This window comes from Rhinatrema bivittatum, chromosome 8 (assembly GCF_901001135.1).
Source record: "Rhinatrema bivittatum chromosome 8, aRhiBiv1.1, whole genome shotgun sequence".
In the NCBI taxonomy this organism is placed as follows: Eukaryota; Metazoa; Chordata; class Amphibia; order Gymnophiona; family Rhinatrematidae; genus Rhinatrema; species Rhinatrema bivittatum.
The window spans coordinates 166,314,130-166,336,052 of record NC_042622.1 but is presented as its reverse complement, the minus strand read 5'-3'; the positions used below and the strand labels follow the sequence as shown (position 1 = coordinate 166,336,052).

Below are 21,923 nucleotides of genomic sequence, written 5' to 3'. Positions count from 1 at the left end.
AGGCTCTGGGGGTTTGTTTTTTTTTTAGCTCTTCCCTGCGCAGGGGAAGGACAGGGGGCTGGAATGGCTGAGGTAGGTCTGTCTCTTGTCCCCCTCAGGGTTATAGGGGGGACAGGCAGAGGCAGTGGAGGTTGGGGGGGGGGGGGGAGGGGGTTGGCGTTTTGGGCGCATGCTGGTGATCTGGAGGGCCATGCCCTGTGCTCCCTGTTTCGCAGGCTATCCCGATCACATGGTGTTCTCCGAGTTCAGGCGGCGGTTTGACGTCCTGGCACCTCACCTGACGAAGAAGCACGGCCGCAATTACATTGTCACAGACGAGAGGCGGGTAAGTGTGGCCCTGCGCGCACAGGGCTGGTGAAGACGAGCAGGCGTTTAGAGTATTTCGGCCACCTCGTGGGGCTGGTGCTGGCTCTGCAGAGGCCGTTACCTTAAGCACCGGCGTTAGATGCGGCGCGGCGGTTGCGCTCTCCACCGTCCCCTGTGCCCCAAGTGCTGATGTGCAGAGGGCAAAACTTGCCGTAGCGTCGGGGCACCGTAGGCGTGAGAGGGCCCTGATTGGGTTTCCTGCTTTAGTAAAGTTATTCCTGTGCTGGGTATTGCCACGACTGTCCTATCCGTGTGTGTGTCTCTCTGATAGGACAGGGTGAGTGTCTGCTCAGTGACTCCCTCCCAGTCCTATCCGTGTGTGTGCCTCTCTGATAGGACAGGGTGAGTGTCTGCTCAGTGACTCCCTCCCAGTCCTATCCGTGTGTGTATGTCTAATGGACAGGGTGAGTGTCTGCTCAGTGACTCCCTCCCAGTCCTATCCGTGTGTGTGTCTCTCTGATAGGACAGGGTGAGTGTTTGCTCAGTAACTTCCTCCCAGTCCTATCTGTGTGTGTGTGTCTAATAGGACAGGGTGAGTGTCTGCTCAGTGATTCCCTCCCAGTACTATCCGTGTGTGTGTCTCTCTGATAGGACAGGGTGAGAGTCTGCTCGGTGACTCCCTCCCAGTCCTACCCGTGTGTGTGTCTCTCTGATAGGACAGGGTGAGTGTCTGCTCAGTGACTCCCTCCCAGTCCTATCCGTGTGTGTGTCTCTCTGACAGGACAGGGTGAGTGTCTGCTCGGTGACTCCCTCCCAGTCCTATCCGTGTGTGTGTCTCTCTGATAGGACAGGGTGAGTTTCTGCTCGGTGACTCCCTCCCAGTCCTATCCATGTGTGTGTGTCTCTCTGATAGGACAGGGTGAGTGTCTGCTCAGTGACTCCCTCCCAGTCCTATCCTTGTGTGTGTGTCTCTCTGATAGGACAGGGTGAGTGTCTGCTCAGTGACTCCCTCCCAGTCCTATCCGTGTGTGTGTGTCTCTCTGATAGGACAGGGTGAGTGTCTGCTCAGTGACTCCCTCCCAGTCCTATCCGTGTGTGTGTGTCTCTCTGATAGGACAGGGTGAGTGTCTGCTCAGTGACTCCCTCCCAGTCCTATCCGTGTGTGTGTGTCTCTCTGATAGGACAGGGTGAGTGTTTGCTCAGTAACTTCCTCCCAGTCCTATCCGTGTGTGTGTGTCTAATAGGACAGGGTGAGTGTCTGCTCAGTGATTCCCTCCCAGTCCTATCCGTGTGTGTGTCTCTCTGATAGGACAGGGTGAGTGTCTGCTCAGTAACTCCCTCCCAGTCCTATCCGTGTGTGTGTGTGTGCGCCTCTCTAATAGGACAGGGTGAGTGTCTGCTCAGTGACTCCCTCCCAGTCCTATCCGTGTGTGTGTGTCTCTCTGATAGGACAGGGTGAGTGTCTGCTCGGTGACTCCCTCCCGGTCCTACCCGTGTGTGTGTCTCTCTCTGATACTGCGATGGTGAGATGAGGCTGTGCTATGATGGTGGTGCTGTGACTGATACATAGGAGGTGAGGGCATAGTGATGCTTTGTATTGCTGTCAGGAGAGCTGATCCCTACTCCTCATGTAATATTCACAGGGTCTGTGCTTCTTGCTTTGTTCCTCCCTGCCCCTCTGACTCGCATTGGCAGTTACTGTATCTGGTTATGTCCTGCTCCTCTCTCTTCACCCATTATTGTATCTCTGCTTATTGTCCTTTCTTTTCCTCTCTTACCCCTCTTTCTCTCCTCAGCAGTTCCTGTATCTGGTTATTGCCCCTGATTTTCCCCTCTTGCCCCACTCTCCCCCTCCCCTCAGCAGTTCTTGTATCTGGTTATTGCCCTTGCTTTTCCTCTCTTGCCCTTCTCTCCCCCTCCCCTCACCAGTTCTTGTATCTGGTTATTGCCCCTGATTTCCCCTCTTGCCCCTCTCTCCCCCTCCCCTCAGCAGTTCTTGTATCTGGTTATTGCCCTGCTTTTCCCCTCTTGCCCCTCTCTCCCCCTCCCCTCAGCAGTTCTTGTATCTGGTTATTGCCCCTGCTTTTCCCCTCTTGCCCCTCTCTCCCCCTCCCCTCACCAGTTCTTGTATCTGGTTATTGCCCTGATTTCCCCTCTTGCCCCTCTCTCCCCCTCCCCTCAGCAGTTCTTGTATCTGGTTATTGCCCCTGATTTCCCCTCTTGCCCCTCTCTCCCCCTCCCCTCAGCAGTTCTTGTATCTGGTTATTGCCCCTGCTTTTCCCCTCTTGCCCCTCTCTCCCCCTCCCCTCAGCAGTTCTTGTATCTGGTTATTGCCCCTGCTTTTCCTCTCTTGCCCCTCTCTCCCCCTCCCCTCACCAGTTCTTGTATCTGGTTATTGCCCCTGATTTCCCCTCTTGCCCCTCTCTCCCCCTCCCCTCAGCAGTTCTTGTATCTGGTTATTGCCCCTGATTTTCCTCTCTTTGCCGCCTCTCGCTCTCCCCTCAGCAGTTCCTGTATCTCTGGTTATTGCCCCTGATTTCCCCTCTTGCCCCTCTCTCTTTCCCTCCCTTCAGCTGTTCTTGTATCTGGTTATTGCCCCTGATTTCCCCTCTTGCCCCTCTCTCCCCCTCCCCTCAGCAGTTCTTGTATCTGGTTATTGCCCCTGATTTTCCTCTCTTTGCCCCCTCTCGCTCTCCCCTCAGCAGTTCCTGTATCTCTGGTTATTGCCCCTGCTTTTCCCCTCTTGCCTCTCTCTCCCCCTCCCCTCAGCAGTTCTTGTATCTGGTTATTGCCCCTGCTTTTCCCCTCTTGTTTCTCTCTCTCTCGCCTCTCTTTCTCTCCCCCCCCTCCCCTCAGCAGTTCCTGTATCTCTGGTTATTGCCCCTGCTTTTCCCCTCTTGCCCCTCTCTCCCCCTCCCCTCAGCAGTTCTTGTATCTGGTTATTGCCCCTGATTTTCCCCTCTTGCCCCTCTCTCCCCCTCCCCTCAGCAGTTCTTGTATCTCTGGTTATTGCCCCTGCTTTTCCCCTCTTGCCCCTCTCTTCCCCTCCCCTCAGCAGTTCTTGTATCTGGTTATTGCCCCTGATTTTCCCCTCTTGCCCCTCTCTCCTCCTCCCCTCAGCACTTCTTGTATCTGGTTATTGCCCCTGCTTTTCCCCTCTTGCCGCTCTCTCCCCCTCCCCTCAGCAGTTCTTGTATCTGGTTATTGCCCCTGCTTTCCCCTCTTGTTTCTCTCTCTCTCGCCTCTCTTTCTCTCCCCCCCCCTCCCCTCAGCAGTTCCTGTATCTCTGGTTATTGCCCCTGCTTTTTCCCTCTTGCCCCTCTCTCCCCCTCCCCTCAGCAGTTCTTGTATCTGGTTATTGCCCCTGATTTTCCCCTCTTGCCCCTCTCTCCCCCTCCCCTCAGCAGTTCCTGTATCTCTGGTTATTGCCCCTGCTTTTCCCCTCTTGCCCCTCTCTTCCCCTCCCCTCAGCAGTTCTTGTATCTGGTTATTGCCCCCTGATTTTCCCCTCTTGCCCCTCTCTCCCCCTCCCCTCAGCAGTTCTTGTATCTCTGGTTATTGCCCTGCTTTTCCCCTCTTGCCCCTCTCTCCCCCTCCCCTCAGCAGTTCTTGTATCTGGTTATTGCCCCTGCTTTTCCCCTCTTGCCTCTCTCTCTCTCGCCTCTCTCTCTCTCCCCCCCCCCCTCCCCTCAGCAGTTCCTGTATCTCTGGTTATTGCCCCTGCTTTTCCCCTCTTGCCCCTCTCTCCCCCTCCCCTCAGCAGTTCCTGTATCTCTGGTTATTGCCCCTGCTTTTCCCCTCTTGCCCCTCTCTCCCCCTCTCCTCAGCAGTTCTTGTATCTGGTTATTGCCCCTGCTTTTCCCCTCTTGCCCCTCTCTCCCCCTCCCCTCAGCAGTTCTTGTATCTGGTTATTGCCCCTGCTTTTCCCCTCTTGCCCCTCTCTCCCCCCTCCCCTCATCAGTTCTTGTATCTGGTTATTGCCCCTGCTTTTCCCCTCTTGCCCCTCTCTCCTCCTCCCCTCAGCAGTTCTTGTATCTGGTTATTGCCCCTGCGTTTCCCCTCTTGCCCCTCTCTCCCCCTCCCCTCAGCAGTTCTTGTATCTCTGGTTATTGCCCTTGCTTTTCCCCTCTTGCCCCTCTCTCTCCCCCTCCCCTCAGCAGTTCTTGTATCTCTGGTTATTGCCCCTGCTTTTCCCCTCTTGCCCCTCTCTCCCCCTCCCCTCATCAGTTCTTGTATCTGGTTATTGCCCTGCTTTTCCCCTCTTGCCCCTCTCTCCCTCCCCTCCCCTCAGCAGTTCTTGTATCTCTGGTTATTGCCCCCTGCTTTTCCCCTCTTGCCCCTCTCTCCCCCTCCCCTCAGCAGTTCTTGTATCTGGTTATTGCCCCTGCTTTTCCCCTCTTCCCCTCTCTCCCCCTCCCCTCAGCACTTCTTGTATCTGGTTATTGCCCCTGCTTTTCCCCTCCTTGCCGCTCTCTCCCCCCCCCCTCAGCAGTTCTTGTATCTCTGGTTATTGCCCCTGCTTTTCCCCTCTTGCCCCTCTCTCCCCCTCTCCTCAGCAGTTCTGTATCTGGTTATTGCCCCTGATTTTCCCCTCTTGCCCCTCTCTCCCCCTCCCCTCCGCACTTCTTGTATCTGGTTATTGCCCCTGCTTTTCCCCTCTTGCCGCTCTCTCCCCCCCCCCTCAGCAGTTCTTGTATCTCTGGTTATTGCCCCTGCTTTTCCCCTCTTGCCCCTCTCTCCCCCCTCCCCTCAGCAGTTCTTGTATCTGGTTATTGCCCCTGCTTTTCCCCTCTTGCCCCTCTCTCCTCCTCCCCTCAGCAGTTCTTGTATCTGGTTATTGCCCCTGCGTTTCCCCTCTTGCCCCTCTCTCCCCCTCCCCTCAGCAGTTCTTGTATCTCTGGTTATTGCCCTTGCTTTTCCCCTCTTGCCCCTCTCTCCCCCTCCCCTCAGCAGTTCTTGTATCTCTGGTTATTGCCCCTGCTTTTCCCCTCTTGCCCCTCTCTCCCCCTCCCCTCATCAGTTCTTGTATCTGGTTATTGCCCCTGCTTTTCCCCTCTTGCCCCTCTCTCCCCCTCCCCTCAGCAGTTCTTGTATCTCTGGTTATTGCCCCTGCTTTTCCCCCTCTTGCCCCTCTCTCCCCCTCTCCTCAGCAGTTCTTGTATCTGGTTATTGCCCCTGCTTTTCCCCTCTTGCCCCTCTCTCCCCCTCCCCTCAGCACTTCTTGTATCTGGTTATTGCCCCTGCTTTTCCCCTCTTGCCGCTCTCCTCCCCCCCCCCTCAGCAGTTCTTGTATCTCTGGTTATTGCCCCTGCTTTTCCCCTCTTGCCCCTCTCTCCCCCTCTCCTCAGCAGTTCTTGTATCTGGTTATTGCCCCTGATTTTCCCCTCTTGCCCCTCTCTCCTCCTCCCCTCAGCACTTCTTGTATCTGGTTATTGCCCCTGCTTTTCCCCTCTTGCCGCTCTCTCCCCCCCCCCTCAGCAGTTCTTGTATCTCTGGTTATTGCCCCTGCTTTTCCCCTCTTGCCCCTCTCTCCCCCTCCCCTCATCAGTTCTTGTATCTGGTTATTGCCCCTGCTTTTCCCCTCTTGCCCCTCTCTCCTCCTCCCCTCAGCAGTTCTTGTATCTGGTTATTGCCCCTGCTTTTCCCCTCTTGCCTCTCTCTCTCTCGCCTCTCTCTCTCTCTCCCCCCCCCCTCCCCTCAGCAGTTCCTGTATCTCTGGTTATTGCCCCTGCTTTTCCCCTCTTGCCCCTCTCTCCCCCTCCCCTCAGCAGTTCTTGTATCTCTGGTTATTGCCCCTGCTTTTCCCCTCTTGCCCCTCTCTCCCCCTCTCCTCAGCAGTTCTTGTATCTGGTTATTGCCCCTGCTTTTCCCCTCTTGCCCCTCTCTCCCCCCTCCCCTCAGCAGTTCTTGTATCTGGTTATTGCCCCTGATTTTCCCCTCTTGCCCCTCTCTCCTCCTCCCCTCAGCACTTCTTGTATCTGGTTATTGCCCCTGCTTTTCCCCTCTTGCCGCTCTCTCCCCCCCCCCTCAGCAGTTCTTGTATCTCTGGTTATTGCCCCTGCTTTTCCCCTCTTGCCCCTCTCTCCCCCTCCCCTCATCAGTTCTTGTATCTGGTTATTGCCCCTGCTTTTCCCCTCTTGCCCCTCTCTCCTCCTCCCCTCAGCAGTTCTTGTATCTGGTTATTGCCCCTGCGTTTCCCCTCTTGCCCCTCTCTCCCCCTCCCCTCAGCAGTTCTTGTATCTCTGGTTATTGCCCTTGCTTTTCCCCTCTTGCCCCTCTCTCCCCCTCCCCTCAGCAGTTCTTGTATCTCTGGTTATTGCCCCTGCTTTTCCCCTCTTGCCCCTCTCTCCCCCTCCCCTCATCAGTTCTTGTATCTGGTTATTGCCCCTGCTTTTCCCCTCTTGCCCCTCTCTCCCCCTCCCCTCAGCAGTTCTTGTATCTCTGGTTATTGCCCCTGCTTTTCCCCTCTTGCCCCTCTCTCCCCCTCCCCTCAGCAGTTCTTGTATCTGGTTATTGCCCCTGAGTTTCTCCTCTTGCCTCTCTCTCTCCCTCTCCCCTCAGCAGTTCTTGTATCTGGTTATTGCCCCTGAGTTTCCCCTCTTGCCTCTCTCTCTCCCCCTCCCCTCAGCAGCTGACTCCCGATGACACTGGTGGTGATTTTGGGCGAATCGCTTTGGTCTCCTCTTGCTGCAGTGCCCTGACATAAGCTTAACGCCAAACTTAAAATAAAGCTGAGGGCTCTGATGCATGGCCCGTCCCGCCAGAGTCGCTCAAGGACCCAATCCTTAGCCCACAGATCTCTGTGATACTTGCTCTCTCCCTCCCCCCCACCCCCTTCTTGCTGGGCAGCGTGTGGTGATCGCCCTGCTCCTGTACCTCCTTCTGTCCCATCAGTAGATGAGGAGAAGATCATCAGGTGGCCAACACCCTGCTGGGTTCAAAGGCTGATGAAGTTGCGGGTTTGCTGCAGGGCATCCTGACATCAGCAGGGCCTGTGGCCCTTCAGTAAGGAGGAGGGGTGGAGGGGGTGCAGCTTTAGGTCTCCTCCCTGGAAGGAGGGGAGGGTTATTGCTCCTAGGACTCCTCTCACGGGGGGGGGGGGGGCGCGCGCCCCTTCTGCCTGCTTTTCACTTTTAATCCGCAGCTTATTCTCAGTAACCAACGTTTCCCAAAAGCCTGTGCCGAGGGAGGCAGAATCCTCCCGATTTCTGCCGTTGCTAAGCAGTGAGCCAGTGTTTCTCCGTTAACCCGAAGAACAAAGGACTTAACCAGCTAAAGCCGTCTGACAGGCCGAGTGGGGCATTTTAGTTTCCATCTGGCGACTGCTGCTTCCGTTAATATGGCAGGTCCGAGGTGTACGCAGCACCGTACAGGTATACCTGGAAGGGAGCGCCTCTTCTCCAAAGGAGCTTTTCACGGAGTCACAGACACAGATTATAGGTTTTTCTGAGAAGCGGAGTCGCTTGGAAGCGCAGAGAGGGCCCTCAGGTTGTCTTTAGGTTTAACTGCCAGAGCGCCGCAGGGCCCTCTAGATGTAAGCCTGTGTCCTCTCGGTCTGAAGGGCCGGGACTCTGTCCTTCCAGGAAGCTCGCGCTGTGCTATCCTGTGGCACCCAGACTGAGCTGCATTGCAAACGAGCTAAATACGGTTCCCTGCCCTTCTGCGGCAGCCACTAGAGAGCAGATATTAAGGGGAAAATACTGTTAAATCAGCAAATAAGAAAAGCATTCAGAGTGGCAGCCATTAATGACCAGAAGAATGCAATTTACTTCTCTGAAGACCGAGGTGATTTTTGCCTGCAAGCCGAAAGCTTAAAACCATATTAAGACGATTCCGAGGTGCCTGCCAGGCCCGGGCAGGAGTGGGCCGCTGCCGGCTCTGCCTAATAAGGCAGTGGGAAGGCACAGGGCCCTTCTGTCTCTCTTCTGTAGCGTCATGTGGGGGAAAAAAAAATCCCATTCCCTGCTGCCTGAGTGACTTTCTTTATCTGCTCCGGTCTCCTAAGAGATGTGCAACAGTGCTGGGGTGGAACCGGTCTCCCTGCTCATCTCTTTCTCTTGCTGGCAGTGTCAGGTGTCATGCCAGCTCCCTGGCTCTGTTGTCTCACTCCGCGCAGGTAAAGGGCTGCGTTCTGACCTGAGAGAGTAAGAGGTTGATCTGTGGGGTATTTTTGTGCTTTCCCCTGGCACTGTGTGCACTGAGTTACCTGCGCTGCTGGCTGCTGCGCGTCGGGGCCTTCCATTAACAACTGCCGGCCGCCTTATTTTCTTCCCAGCTTTTGTTGAAGATTTGGGGCCAGGGCTGCAATCGGCATTATCCCAAGAGCCCTGGCGAGGCGCCCTGCTCCACTGCTGTGCTGGCCCTGCTCCCTGACGCTGTCCATTCTCTCTCTCTGTTGCAGGCGGTGGAGGAGCTGCTTGACTTCCTGGATCTGGAGAAGAGCAGTTATCACATGGGCCTGAGTCGGGTAAGCAGGGGGCCCGGGTTCAGTTATCACATGGGCCTGAGTCGGGTAAGCAGGGGGCCCGGGTTCAGTTATCACATGGGCCTGAGTCGGGTAAGCAGGGGGCCCGGGTTCAGTTATCACATGGGCCTGAGTCGGGTAAGCAGGGGGCCCGGGTTCAGTTATCACATGGGCCTATGTCAGATAAACAGGGGGCCCGGGTTCACTTATCACATGGGCCTGAGTCGGGTAAGCAGGGAGCCCGGGTTCAGTTATCACATGGATCTGAGTTGGGTAAGCAGGGAGCCCGGGTTCAGTTATCACATGGATCTGAGTTGGGTAAGCAGGGAGCCCGGGTTCAGTTATCACATGGATCTGAGTTTGATTAGCAGGGGGCATTGGTTCAGTTATCACATGGGCCTGAGTCACATGGGCAAGCAGTGATCTTGAGTTCAATTATCACATGGGCCTAAGTTGGATAAGCACTGAGCAGCGAGCTCAGGTTTATTTATCACATAGGTCTGAGCCGGGTTAGCAGTGGACCCGCGTTTACTTATCACATGGGTCTGAGCTTTGTAAGCAGTGAGCCCAAGTTTATTTATTTCATGGTCTGAGTTGGGTTAGCAGTGAGCCCAGGTTCAGTTATCACATGGGCCTGAGTTGGATTAGTTGTGGGCCCAAGCCTGGACCTCATGAATTGATTCTTGCTCTGATGGGCTTTGCACATTCAGCACCCCTTAGCCAAATAGGTAGGGACTTATCGGGGAATTGGCAACATCTGAATATTCAGCCGCATTCAGCAGTCGCCATTTATCCAGATAACTGCTTATCTGGCTAAGTGGTGGGTTGGACGGGCATAACTGGAAGGAGCTACTTTTCTGGATAACTTAGCCGGATGAGTGGTGATATTCACACTTATCTGGCTAACCTAAATCTATTATTGAGCAGGCCTAAAGTCAAGTGGATATATTTATCCAGCTCAGTTTAAAGTTATCGAGTCTATCAGTCACGCAGACACACCACTGAATATCCTGGCTAGGTTTATCCGGCTAGCGTAGAGAGCCAGCTGTTTTCTCAAAATCGACCCCAATACGTCTGGCAGTAGGGGTTGGGATCCCATGGCGCACTGGGGTATGAATGCCAAACCAGCTTTGGAGAGTGATGTGGGGGTGGAGTGCCGGGGTGCAGAGACAGCAGATGGACAGAAACATTGAAAAAAGGGGGTAACCTTTTGTTAATATTCATATTTTCTGAATAGGGGTAACCTGCATGGAGCGGCAGTTACTACCCTTAACAACTTGCTAGGCAGACTGGATGGACCATTTGGGTCTTTATCTGCCGTCATTTTACTGTGCTGTTGTGTATTTAACGAGGTCACTGGGCAGCTGTCCTAAAGTTAGCCTGTTATATGTAACTGGCTGACCTGCAGGGTATGGTATATTCAGCGGCATGATTGCGCCACTGAATATACCCGGCTATCTTAAAGTTTAGGGCAGCCCTACAGCCTGACCAGAGCTAACCGCAGAAGGTAATTTCAGCGTTAGCCAGTTAACATGAGCGGCCGACTCCACTCCTCCCCAGAATGCCTCCTGGAATATCCAGGTAAATTCTAAGCAGGTAACTAGACTTTAGCCACATAAGGGCTGAACATAGCCAGGTAACTATTAAGTTATCCATCTAAATGGCTTTTGAATATGGACCTTTTATGTATTTAACCTTTCTCTGTCAGTTTGAGAAGCTTTTTGTGCAGGAAGCCGTCCCCTCTTAGGATACACTGTTGGAAACAATCCTTTCCTGAGCCCTAGACAGGAGTGAGGGAACTGGCAGGGCCCGTGTGTAACCAGTAATGCGTGGCAGTGCATGCAGAGGGGACGCACCCCGCCGTGTGCTATTGTTCTGGTAAAAATGGGAGTGTAAAACAGACATTATTTTGTCTTGTTGGAATTTTATTATGTTTTTATTTATTTAAAATGATTTATAACCCATATTTCCTTCGATTCATACATCAAAACTAATATAATAAGAAGACTGAGCTTCGATGGTAGAGTAGAAAAATGTCTGTCTGATGTTTAGCTGCTGGACCCTGGACTGTAAGATCCTCTAATGGGATGCAAGATAGGACAGCAACGCCTGGCCCGAGATAACAGAAAGCTGCTAAGGAAGAGGAAAAGGTTGATTTTTATTGCTCTTTGGGCTGAAGCTTCAGTGAGGCTGGAGTGCGATATCATTGGACAATGGCTCTGTGCTGCCATTGGGTAGTGCCCCCGTGATGTCATTAGGAGATGAACGCAGTATCCCTGAGTCAGGGAGGTAGGGTCCCTTTCCAGCCCTGACACCTGCTGAGGGAGGGCCACATGGCCAGGGGTCTTGCAGGCTTCCCCCGCCATCCCAGGGAGATTGGTGCAGCGTCCTCCTTCCAGGGTGGGATTTAGGCATAGAAAACTGCCTAGGGTGCCAGATATCCAGACCAAAGAGAGGAGTCTGATGCCACTTGCTGGCACAGCATCACAGGGGCCCCACCAAGCACTTTGCCTATGGGCACCAAAATCTTAAATGTGGCCATGCCTCCTTCCAGCAGCTCAAGCCTTCCAGCAGCTCAAGGACTTTGGGAATGCGTCGGGGATGTACAGGAAGGCCAGCTTTGTTCAGATCAGCGGTGATATTTCCTTACATCCGTGCGTGCGCGTGAGGCTAGCTAGAGAGAGAGGTGTCGCACGTGTAAATGGAAGGATCAAGCAAAGAATGTACCCACTGTAATGTCACATGCCTGCTTCTGCTGCAAGGCCCTGATCGTTTGCCTGCACTCTGATATGGGAAACAGAAACTCACTGAAGGGGAGTGATCAAGTGATTATTGATGAGCAAACCACTGCCAGCTCCCTGGTGATCCCTGCTGGGCCTGCCGAGGGGGGGGTGCATTTACCTTCCTGGCTATTTTCCGATGTATTCCTCTGTCATTCGCAGGTGTTTTTTAGGGCAGGGACTCTGGCAAAATTGGAAGAACACAGGGACCAGCAGACTTGCAGGAATCTCTCTCTCTTTCAAGCTGCCTGCAGAGGGTACCTGGCACGACAGTACTTTAAGAAGAGAAAGGTAAGAGCCCCCCGGGTGCAGGGAGACCCCGTATTGGCAGCCGGGGCGGCGGGGTGGGGAGCGGTTTTACTCTCCCGTGCCTCTCTTCCATAGCTCAGCGGGCGGCTGGCTCACCAGCGTCTGCCCAGTCACGCAGCCACGCAGAGACCTCACAGGCTGCGCCTGCCCTAAAATGGTAAAACTCTCCCTGCTGCCCCTCGGTGCGCCTCTGCTGCTCAGGCTTGCCAGGGTTGATCTGGGATTCGGTGCCAGGCTGGCGTTCTGAGCTGGGACGGTGGAAGAAGGTCGCACACAGGGGAGAGGCAATCTGGGCTCGTTTTGTCTCCAGGCCCCCACCCCCCTTTCCTTCTTTCCTCTTTTGCCTCTGAGGTAAGTGAATCTGTGCCTGGGTCTGCGGTCTCTCGGGGGGGGGGGGGGCGGCACACACTGGCCAGGGGTCCAGGCTGGGCAGAGTTGAGAGATATATGAAGGCTCATGCAACACCATCAAGCTGTCTTATTTTATGATTTTTGTCTGTTGTAGATTTTTTTTAAACTATTCGGAGTTACAAATGTAATTTGTCACTGAGCAGAAATACAGAATCAGATGTTTTGTATATTATGTTAGGAGTGTTACAGTGTGAGCTGCTTAAAGCATGAGATAACACGGCAGGGAAATGACATACGTAAATAAATATTAGTACGGCTCTCCCTGCAGCGATCATACCCCCAGCTTCACAGAAAATCCCTTCTATGGCTGTGTGTGTGCCTGGTCATCCTCATATCCTGCAGAGATAACTGAGCTGAGGAAAGTGCAGCTGTGTTTTCTCCATCATAAGCCCCAGCAGCACAGACGTTCCATAATCGCTAGAAGGAGGAGCACAGCATGGTCCTTTTGCAGCTAGGCTGGTTCTGCAGTATTCAGGATTCGTAACCCAAATGTGTAGGGGATGACGGTCAACGTGGAAACACGCTCAGGCCATAGACAACAGGAAGGGCCCAGGCAAACCCCTGGAATTGCGTATGTGAATTTTTTTTTTTTTTTCAAATGGCCATTGAGCCTAAACCTCGCTCCTGCTCTGCCGTAGCAGCGCTAGCTTGTTACCGAAGAATTTACGTCGCCTGTAAAGGTTTCCGAGCCAGGCCGTGCCCTGTGCTCCTGCGTGTGCGACTGCATGCGTGACGATATGAGGGCAGAAAGGCAGAGCTGGAAGGAGCTCTTTCGGCGTCTGTGCTTCATTCTGACAGGAAAGAGAGCTGGCAGCATTTCAAAAAGTCTGGCATTTCAGCAAGATTACGGTTTATAGTTAAGTGAGAGTCGGGAACATGGAGTAATCAAACAGCCAATAAAAGTGATGAAACTGGATATTAATAGAGGGTCTTCATGTCACTGGCAGGTGGGGCCCCTAGGCAGAAGGCTGGTCCATGTCCCTGGTAGGTGGGGCCTCTAGGCAGAAGGCTGGTCCATGTCCCTGGCAGGTGGGGCCTCTAGGCAGAAGGCTGGTCCATGTCCCTGGTAGGTGGGGCCTCTAGGCAGAAGGCTGGTCCATGTCCCTGGCAGGTGGGGCCCCTAGGCAGAAGGCTGGTCCATGTCCCTGGCAGGTGGGGCCTCTAGACAGAAGGCTGGTCCATGTCACTGGTAGGTGGGGCCTCTAGACAGAAGGCTGGTCCATGTCACTGGTAGGTGGGGCCTCTAGGCAGAAGGCTGGTCCATGTCACTGGTAGGTGGGGCCTCTAGGCAGAAGGCTGGTCCATGTCACTGGTAGGTGGGGCCTCTAGGCAGAAGGCTGGTCCATGTCACTGGTAGGTGGGGCCTCTAGGCAGAAGGCTGGTCGTGTCACTGGTAGGTGGGGCCTCTAGGCAGAAGGCTGGTCCATGTCACTGGCAGGTGGGGCCCCTAGGCAGAAGGCTGGTCGTGTCACTGGTAGGTGGGGCCTCTAGGCAGAAGGCTGGTCCATGTCACTGGCAGGTGGGGCCCCTAGGCAGAAGGCTGGTCCATGTCACTGGTAGGTGGGGCCTCTAGGCAGAAGGCTGGTCCATGTCACTGGTAGGTGGGGCCTCTAGACAGAAGGCTGGTCCATGTCACTGGTAGGTGGGGCCTCTAGGCAGAAGGCTGGTCCATGTCCCTGGCAGGTGGGGCCTCTAGACAGAAGGCTGGTCCATGTCACTGGTAGGTGGGGCCTCTAGACAGAAGGCTGGTCCATGTCACTGGTAGGTGGGGCCTCTAGGCAGAAGGCTGGTCCATGTCACTGGTAGGTGGGGCCTCTAGGCAGAAGGCTGGTCCATGTCACTGGTAGGTGGGGCCTCTAGGCAGAAGGCTGGTCGTGTCACTGGCAGGTGGGGCCTCTAGGCAGAAGGCTGGTCCATGTCACTGGCAGGTGGGGCCCCTAGGCAGAAGGCTGGTCGTGTCACTGGTAGGTGGGGCCTCTAGGCAGAAGGCTGGTCCATGTCACTGGCAGGTGGGGCCCCTAGGCAGAAGACTGGTCCATGTCACTGGTAGGTGGGGCCTCTAGGCAGAAGGCTGGTCCATGTCACTGGTAGGTGGGGCCTCTAGGCAGAAGGCTGGTCCATGTCACTGGTAGGTGGGGCCTCTAGACAGAAGGCTGGTCGTGTCACTGGTAGGTGGGGCCCCTAGGCAGAAGGCTGGTCGTGTCACTGGTAGGTGGGGCCTCTAGGCAGAAGGCTGGTCCATGTCACTGGTAGGTGGGGCCTCTAGACAGAAGGCTGGTCGTGTCACTGGTAGGTGGGGCCTCTAGGCAGAAGGCTGGTCCATGCAACTGGTAGGTGGGGCCTCTAGGCAGAAGGCTGGTCCATGTCACTGGTAGGTGGGGCCTCTAGGCAGAAGGCTGGTCCATGTCACTGGTAGGTGGGGCCTCTAGGCAGAAGGCTGGTCGTGTCACTGGTAGGTGGGGCCTCTAGGCAGAAGGCTGGTCGTGTCACTGGTAGGTGGGGCCTCTAGGCAGAAGGCTGGTCCATGTCACTGGTAGGTGGGGCCTCTAGGCAGAAGGCTGGTCCATGTCACTGGTAGGTGGGGCCTCTAGGCAGAAGGCTGGTCCATGTCACTGGTAGGTGGGGCCTCTAGGCAGAAGGCTGGTCCATGCAACTGGTAGGTGGGGCCTCTAGGCAGAAGGCTGGTCCATGTCACTGGTAGGTGGGGCCTCTAGGCAGAAGGCTGGTCCATGTCACTGGTAGGTGGGGCCTCTAGGCAGAAGGCTGGTCGTGTCACTGGTAGGTGGGGCCTCTAGGCAGAAGGCTGGTCGTGTCACTGGTAGGTGGGGCCTCTAGGCAGAAGGCTGGTCCATGTCACTGGTAGGTGGGGTCTCTAGGCAGAAGGCTGGTCCATGTCACTGGTAGGTGGGGCCTCTAGGCAGAAGGCTGGTCCATGTCACTGGTAGGTGGGGCCTCTAAACAGAAGGCTGGTCCATGTCACTGGTAGGTGGGGCCTCTAAACAGAAGGCTGGTCCATGTCACTGGTAGGTGGGGCCTCTAGGCAGAAGGCTGATCCATGTCACTGGTAGGTGGGGCCTCTAGGCAGAAGGCTGGCAGCATTTCAAAAAGTCTGGCATTTCAGCAAGATTACGGTTTATAGTTAAGTGAGAGTCGGGAACATGGAGTAATCAAACAGCCAATAAAAGTGATGAAACTGGATATTAATAGAGGGTCTTCATGTCACTGGCAGGTGGGGCCCCTAGGCAGAAGGCTGGTCCATGTCCCTGGCAGGTGGGGCCTCTAGGCAGAAGGCTGGTCCATGTCCCTGGTAGGTGGGGCCTCTAGGCAGAAGGCTGGTCCATGTCCCTGGCAGGTGGGGCCTCTAGGCAGAAGGCTGGTCGTGTCACTGGCAGGTGGGGCCCCTAGGCAGAAGGCTGGTAGTGTCACTGGCAGGTGGGGCCCCTAGGCAGAAGGCTGGTCGTGTCACTGGCAGGTGGGGCCCCTAGGCAGAAGGCTGGTCGTGTCACTGGCAGGTGGGGCCTCTAGGCAGAAGGCTGGTCGTGTCACTGGCAGGTGGGGCCTCTAGGCAGAAGGCTGGTCGTGTCCCTGGCAGGTGGGGCTTCTAGGCAGAAGGCTGGTCGTATCACTGGCAGGCGGGGCCTCTAGGCAGAAGGCTGGTCGTGTCCCTGGCAGGCGGGGCCTCTAGGCAGAAGGCTGGTCCTGTCACTGGCAGGTGGGGCCCCTAGGCAGAAGGCTGGTCGTGTCACTGGCAGGTGGGGCCTCTAGGCAGAAGGCTGGTCGTGTCACTGGCAGGTGGGGCCTCTAGGCAGAAGGCTGGTCCTGTCCCTGGCAGGCGGGTCCTCTAGGCAGAAGGCTGGTCGTGTCCCTGGCAGGTGGAGCCTCTAGGCAGAAGGCTGGTCGTGTCACTGGCAGGTGGGGCCTCTAGGCAGAAGGCTGGTCCATGTCACTGGTAGGTGGGGCCTCTAAACAGAAGGCTGGTCCATGTCACTGGTAGGTGGGGCCTCTAGGCAGAAGGCTGATCCATGTCACTGGTAGGTGGGGCCTCTAGGCAGAAGGCTGGCAGCATTTCAAAAAGTCTGGCATTTCAGCAAGATTACGGTTTATAGTTAAGTGAGAGTCGGGAACATGGAGTAATCAAACAGCCAATAAAAGTGATGAAACTGGATATTAATAGAGGGTCTTCATGTCACTGGCAGGTGGGTCCCCTAGGCAGAAGGCTGGTCCATGTCCCTGGCAGGTGGGGCCTCTAGGCAGAAGGCTGGTCCATGTCCCTGGTAGGTGGGGCCTCTAGGCAGAAGGCTGGTCCATGTCCCTGGCAGGTGGGGCCTCTAGGCAGAAGGCTGGTCGTGTCACTGGCAGGTGGGGCCCCTAGGCAGAAGGCTGGTAGTGTCACTGGCAGGTGGGGCCCCTAGGCAGAAGGCTGGTCGTGTCACTGGCAGGTGGGGCCCCTAGGCAGAAGGCTGGTCGTGTCACTGGCAGGTGGGGCCTCTAGGCAGAAGGCTGGTCGTGTCACTGGCAGGTGGGGCCTCTAGGCAGAAGGCTGGTCGTGTCCCTGGCAGGTGGGGCTTCTAGGCAGAAGGCTGGTCGTATCACTGGCAGGCGGGGCCTCTAGGCAGAAGGCTGGTCCTGTCACTGGCAGGTGGGGCCCCTAGGCAGAAGGCTGGTCGTGTCACTGGCAGGTGGGGCCTCTAGGCAGAAGGCTGGTCGTGTCACTGGCAGGTGGGGCCTCTAGGCAGAAGGCTGGTCCTGTCCCTGGCAGGCGGGGCCTCTAGGCAGAAGGCTGGTCGTGTCCCTGGCAGGTGGAGCCTCTAGGCAGAAGGCTGGTCGTGTCACTGGCAGGTGGGGCCTCTAGGCAGAAGGCTGGTCGTGTCCCTGGCAGGCGGGGCCTCTAGGCAGAAGGCTGGTCGTGTCCCTGGCAGGTGGGGCCTCTAGGCAGAAGGCTGGTCATGTCCCTGGCAGGTGGGGCCTCTAGGCAGAAGGCTGGTCGTGTCACTGGTAGGTGGGGCCCCTAGGCAGAAGGCTGGTCGTGTCCCTGGCAGGTGGGGCCCCTAGGCAGAAGGCTGGTCCTGTCACTGGCAGGTGGGGCCCCTAGGCAGAAGGCTGGTCGTGTCACTGGCAGGTGGGGCCCCTAGGCAGAAGGCTGGTCGTGTCCCTGGCAGGTGGGGCCTCTAGGCAGAAGGCTGGTCCTGTCACTGGCAGGTGGGGCCCCTAGGCAGAAGGCTGGTCGTGTCCCTGGCAGGCAGGGCCTCTAGGCAGAAGGCTGGTCGTGTCACTGGTAGGTGGGGCCCCTAGGCAGAAGGCTGGTCGTGTCCCTGGCAGGTGGGGCCTCTAGGCAGATGGCTGGTCCTGTCACTGGCAGGTGGGGCCTCTAGGCAGAAGGCTGGTCGTGTCCCTGGCAGGTGGGGCCCCTAGGCAGAAGGCTGGTAGTGTCACTGGCAGGTGGGGCCCCTAGGCAGAAGGCTGGTCGTGTCACTGGCAGGTGGGGCCCCTAGGCACGAGGCTCTATATTTATACCCACCTGGTTCCTTTGTCCTTATGAATGCTGCCCTGCCCTCCCCTTCCCTCAGCTTCTCTGCCTTTATATCCCTGCCGTCTCCCTCCCTCAGATCCAGGCCCTGGCAGTCCGCTGTGTGCAGAAGAACATTAGGAAGAATAAAGCAGTGAAGAACTGGCCGTGGTGGAAGCTCTTTACCACTGTGAGGCCACTAATCGAGGTACAGCTGACAGAGGACCAGATCCGAGGCAAAGACGTAAGTGCCCTGTGGAACTGCTGACGGACTAAAACTGATTGTAATTCACTTTGAGACGTTCCCTGGAAAAAAACAGAATATTACATATTTATAAATAAATACTGTTTTGGGGTTGGGCCTCTGAGTTAGGTAGGTAATGCAAAGATCAGCTTCTTGCAGTAGTATGGAGGTATGGGAAGCACAGTACTGCACTAGCATGGAAGTAGAAGAATGGGAAGTGCAGTACTGCACTGGTTTGGAAGAGGTATGGGAGATGAAGTACTGCAGTCGCATGAAGTTGGATGTATGGGGAGCACAATAGTGCAATGGTTTGGGAGGTGCAGTACTGCAGTGGCGTGGAGGTGGATGTATGGGAGGTGCAGTACTGCACTGGAGTGGAAGTTAGAGGTATGGGAGGTGCAGTACTGCAGTGGCGTGGAAGTAGAGGTATGACAGGTGCAGTACTGCACTGGTGTGGAAGTAGAGGTATGGGAGGTGCAGTACTGCAGTGGCGTGGAAGTAGAGGTATGACAGGTGCAGTACTGCATTGGTGTGGAAGTAGAGGTATGGGAGGTGCAGTACTGCACTGGAGTGGAAGTAGAGGTATGGCAGGTGCAGTACTGCAGTGGCGTGGAAGTAGAAGTATGGGAGGCCGCAGTACTACAGTGGTGTGGAGGTGGCTGTATGGGAGGCCGCAGTACTGCAATAGTGTGGAGGTGGCTGTATGGAAAGTGCAGTACTGCAGTGGCGTGGAGGTGGATGTATGGAAGGTGTATTACTGCAGTGGCGTGGAAGTAGAGGTATGGGAGGTGCAGTACTGTAGTGGTGTGGAAGTAGAAGTATGGGAGGCCGCAGTACTACAGTGGTGTGGAGGTGGCTGTATGGGAGGTGCAGTACTGCAGTGGCGTGGAGGTGGATGTATGGAAGGTGTATTACTGCAGTGGCGTGGAAGTAGAGGTATGGGAGGTGCAGTACTGCAGTGGTTTGGAAGTAGAAGTATGGGAGGCCGCAGTACTACAGTGGTGTGGAGGTGGCTGTATGGGAGGCCGCAGTACTACAGTGGTGTGGAGGTGGCTGTATGGGAGGCCGCAGTACTACAGTAGTGTGGAGGTGGATGTATGGAAGGTGTATTACTGCAGTGGCGTGGAAGTAGAGGTGTGGGAGGTGCAGTACTGCAGTGGTGTGGAGGTGGATGTATGGGAGGTGCAGTACTGCAGTGATTTGGAAGTAGAAGTATGGGAGGCCGCAGTACTGCAGTGGTGTGGAGGTGGCTGTATGGAAAGTGCAGTACTGCAGTGGCGTGGAGGTGGCTGTATGGCAGGGGCAATACTGCAGTGGCGTGGAGGTGGCTGTATGGGAGGTGCAGTACTGCAGTGGCGTGGAGGTGGCTATATGGGAGGTGCAGTACTGCAGTGGCGTGGAGGTGGCTGTATGGGAGGTGCAGTACTGCAGTGGCGTGGAGGTGGCTGTATGGGAGGTGCAGTACTGCAGTGGTGTGGAGACTGCTTTAGTGTGCAGGAGTAACACACACTAACTTTTCCCAACAGGAGGAAATCTTGCAACTCCGTGGCAAACTTGACAAGGTGGAGAAGGAAAGGAATGAACTGCGGCTTGGGGCAGATCGGCTGGAGAGTAGGGTAAGGAAAACAGCAGGGCGGAGGCCATTACAGAAACTCATGGGAAATGGTTTTGTGGGGGGAGCGCTACATTGCAGACATTCCCAGGAGTATTTCTATGTGGGCATTACAGACCCTCACAGAAGAATGGTTGGGGCTAGGAAGGCAGTGACAGTCGGTGCTTCTGTTTATTTCTTGCCTGTAGGAAAGGTGCATGGGAGCTGCACATCCCCCAGTGATCAGCTGATTGCACGGTTACGTTTGCCTTCTCTCTTCTCTTTCATTAAGGGGGCTTGCTGGACTTCTAACGGCTTTTCCTTTGCTCCTCAGATCACAGAGCTGACCTCGGAGCTCACAGATGAGAGGAACACGGGAGAATCGGCCTCCCAGCTGCTGGAGTCAGAGACGGCAGAGAGACTGCGGCTGGAGAAGGACATGAAGGACTTGCAGGTTATATCTCATGCTTGCTTCAGTCTGTTTCCCTTCCTACGGCGTCAGTCTTTCAGCTATTCTGCTGTCCTCAGGTACTCTAATATTCAGGGGGAAGAGTGGGAACAGGATGGGAGTGTAGGTGAATCTGAAGCCAGTCCTCGAGTGCATTTACTGGGCTGGGCACATACGGTGCAAAATACCTAATGCCTCATATTCTGGGACCAATACTCTGCCAGTGGAAGGTGTGTCCAAACGTAGTGTGCCATGTACCTGTCACACTCCTTCCTTCAGTGTCCTTTATCTACAGTCCCTGTGACACTTCCTCCTTCAGTTTGTATATCTGTGGTCCCTGTGACACTCCTTCCTTCAGTGTCCTTTATCTACATTCCCTGTGACACTTCCTCCTTCAGTGTGTATATCTGCTTTCCCTGTGACACTCCTTCCTTCAGTGTCCTTTATCTACAGTCCTGCGACACTTCCTCCTTCAGTGTGTATATCTACAGTCCCTGCGACACTCCCTCCTTCGGTGTGTATATCTACAGTCCCTGTGACACTCCCTCCTTTGGTGTGTATATCTACAGTCCCTGTGACACTCCTTCCTTCGGTGTGTATATCTGCGTTCCCTGCGACACTCCCTCCTTCAGTATCTGTGATCCCTGCCACACTCCCTCCTTCAGTGTGTATATCTGCGGTCCCTCCCTCACTCCCTCCTTCGGTGTGTATATTTGCGTTCCCTGCGACACTCCTTCCTTCAGTGTGCATATCTACAGTCCCTGTGACACTCCCTCCTTCGGTGTGCATATCTGCGTTCCCTGCGACACTCCCTCCGGTGTGCATATCTGCGTTCCCTGCGACACTCCCTCCTTCGGTGTGCATATCTGCATTCCCTGCGACACTCCCTCCTTCGGTGTGCATATCTACAGTCCCTGTGACACTCCCTCCTTCCGTGTGTATATCTGCATTCCCTGCGACACTCCCTCCTTCAGTATCTGTGACCCCTGCCACAATCCCTCCTTCAGTATCTGTGACCCCTGCCACAATCCCTCCTTCAGTGTGCATATCTACAGTCCCTGTGACACTCCCTACTTCGGTGTGTATATCTGCGTTCCCTGTGACACTCCCTCCTTCGGTGTGTATATCTGCGGTCCCTCCCGCACTCCCTCCTTCGGTGTGTATATCTGCATTCCCTGTGACACTCCCTCCTTCGGTGTGTATATCTGCGTTCCCTCCCACACTCCCTTCTTCGGTGTGTATATCTGCGGTCCCTCCCACACTCCCTCCTTTGGTGTGTATATCTGCGTTCCCTGCCACACTCCCTCCTTCTGTGTGCATATCTACAGTCCCTGTGACACTCCCTCCTTCGGTGTATATGTGCGTTTCCTGCGACACTCCCTCCTTCGGTGTGCATATCTGCGTTCCCTGTGACACTCCCTCCTTCCGTGTGTATATCTGCATTCCCTGCGACACTCCCTCCTTCAGTATCTGTGACCCCTGCCACAATCCCTCCTTCAGTATCTGTGACCCCTGCCACAATCCCTCCTTCAGTGTGCATATCTACAGTCCCTGTGACACTCCCTACTTCGGTGTGTATATCTGCGTTCCCTGTGACACTCCCTCCTTCGGTGTGTATATCTGCGTTCCCTGTGACACTCCCTCCTTCGGTGTGTATATCTGCGGTCCCTCCCGCACTCCCTCCTTCGGTGTGTATATCTGCGTTCCCTGTGACACTCCCTTCTTCGGTGTGTATATCTGCGGTCCCTCCCACACTCCCTCCTTCGGTGTGTATATCTGCGTTCCCTGCCACACTCCCTCCTTCGGTGTGCATATCTACAGTCCCTGTGACACTCCCTCCTTCGGTGTATATGTGCGTTTCCTGC

The 21,923-nt window shown here is 55.4% G+C and overlaps 1 protein-coding gene across 14 annotated transcripts in view; it reads left to right on the top strand.

The window, feature by feature from the left end:
* Positions 1 to 21,923, top strand: part of MYO18A (myosin XVIIIA) — a 224,063-nt gene that overhangs the window by 133,811 nt on the left and 68,329 nt on the right. For all 14 annotated transcript variants that reach the window (XM_029611140.1, XM_029611139.1, XM_029611136.1 and 11 more), the window contains 6 exons: positions 216 to 325; positions 8,708 to 8,773; positions 11,713 to 11,841; positions 17,876 to 18,019; positions 19,546 to 19,635; positions 19,945 to 20,064. In XM_029611140.1, the coding sequence (XP_029467000.1) occupies positions 216 to 325; positions 8,708 to 8,773; positions 11,713 to 11,841; positions 17,876 to 18,019; positions 19,546 to 19,635; positions 19,945 to 20,064 (659 nt within the window). The remainder of the gene's footprint in view (positions 1 to 215; positions 326 to 8,707; positions 8,774 to 11,712; positions 11,842 to 17,875; positions 18,020 to 19,545; positions 19,636 to 19,944; positions 20,065 to 21,923) is intronic.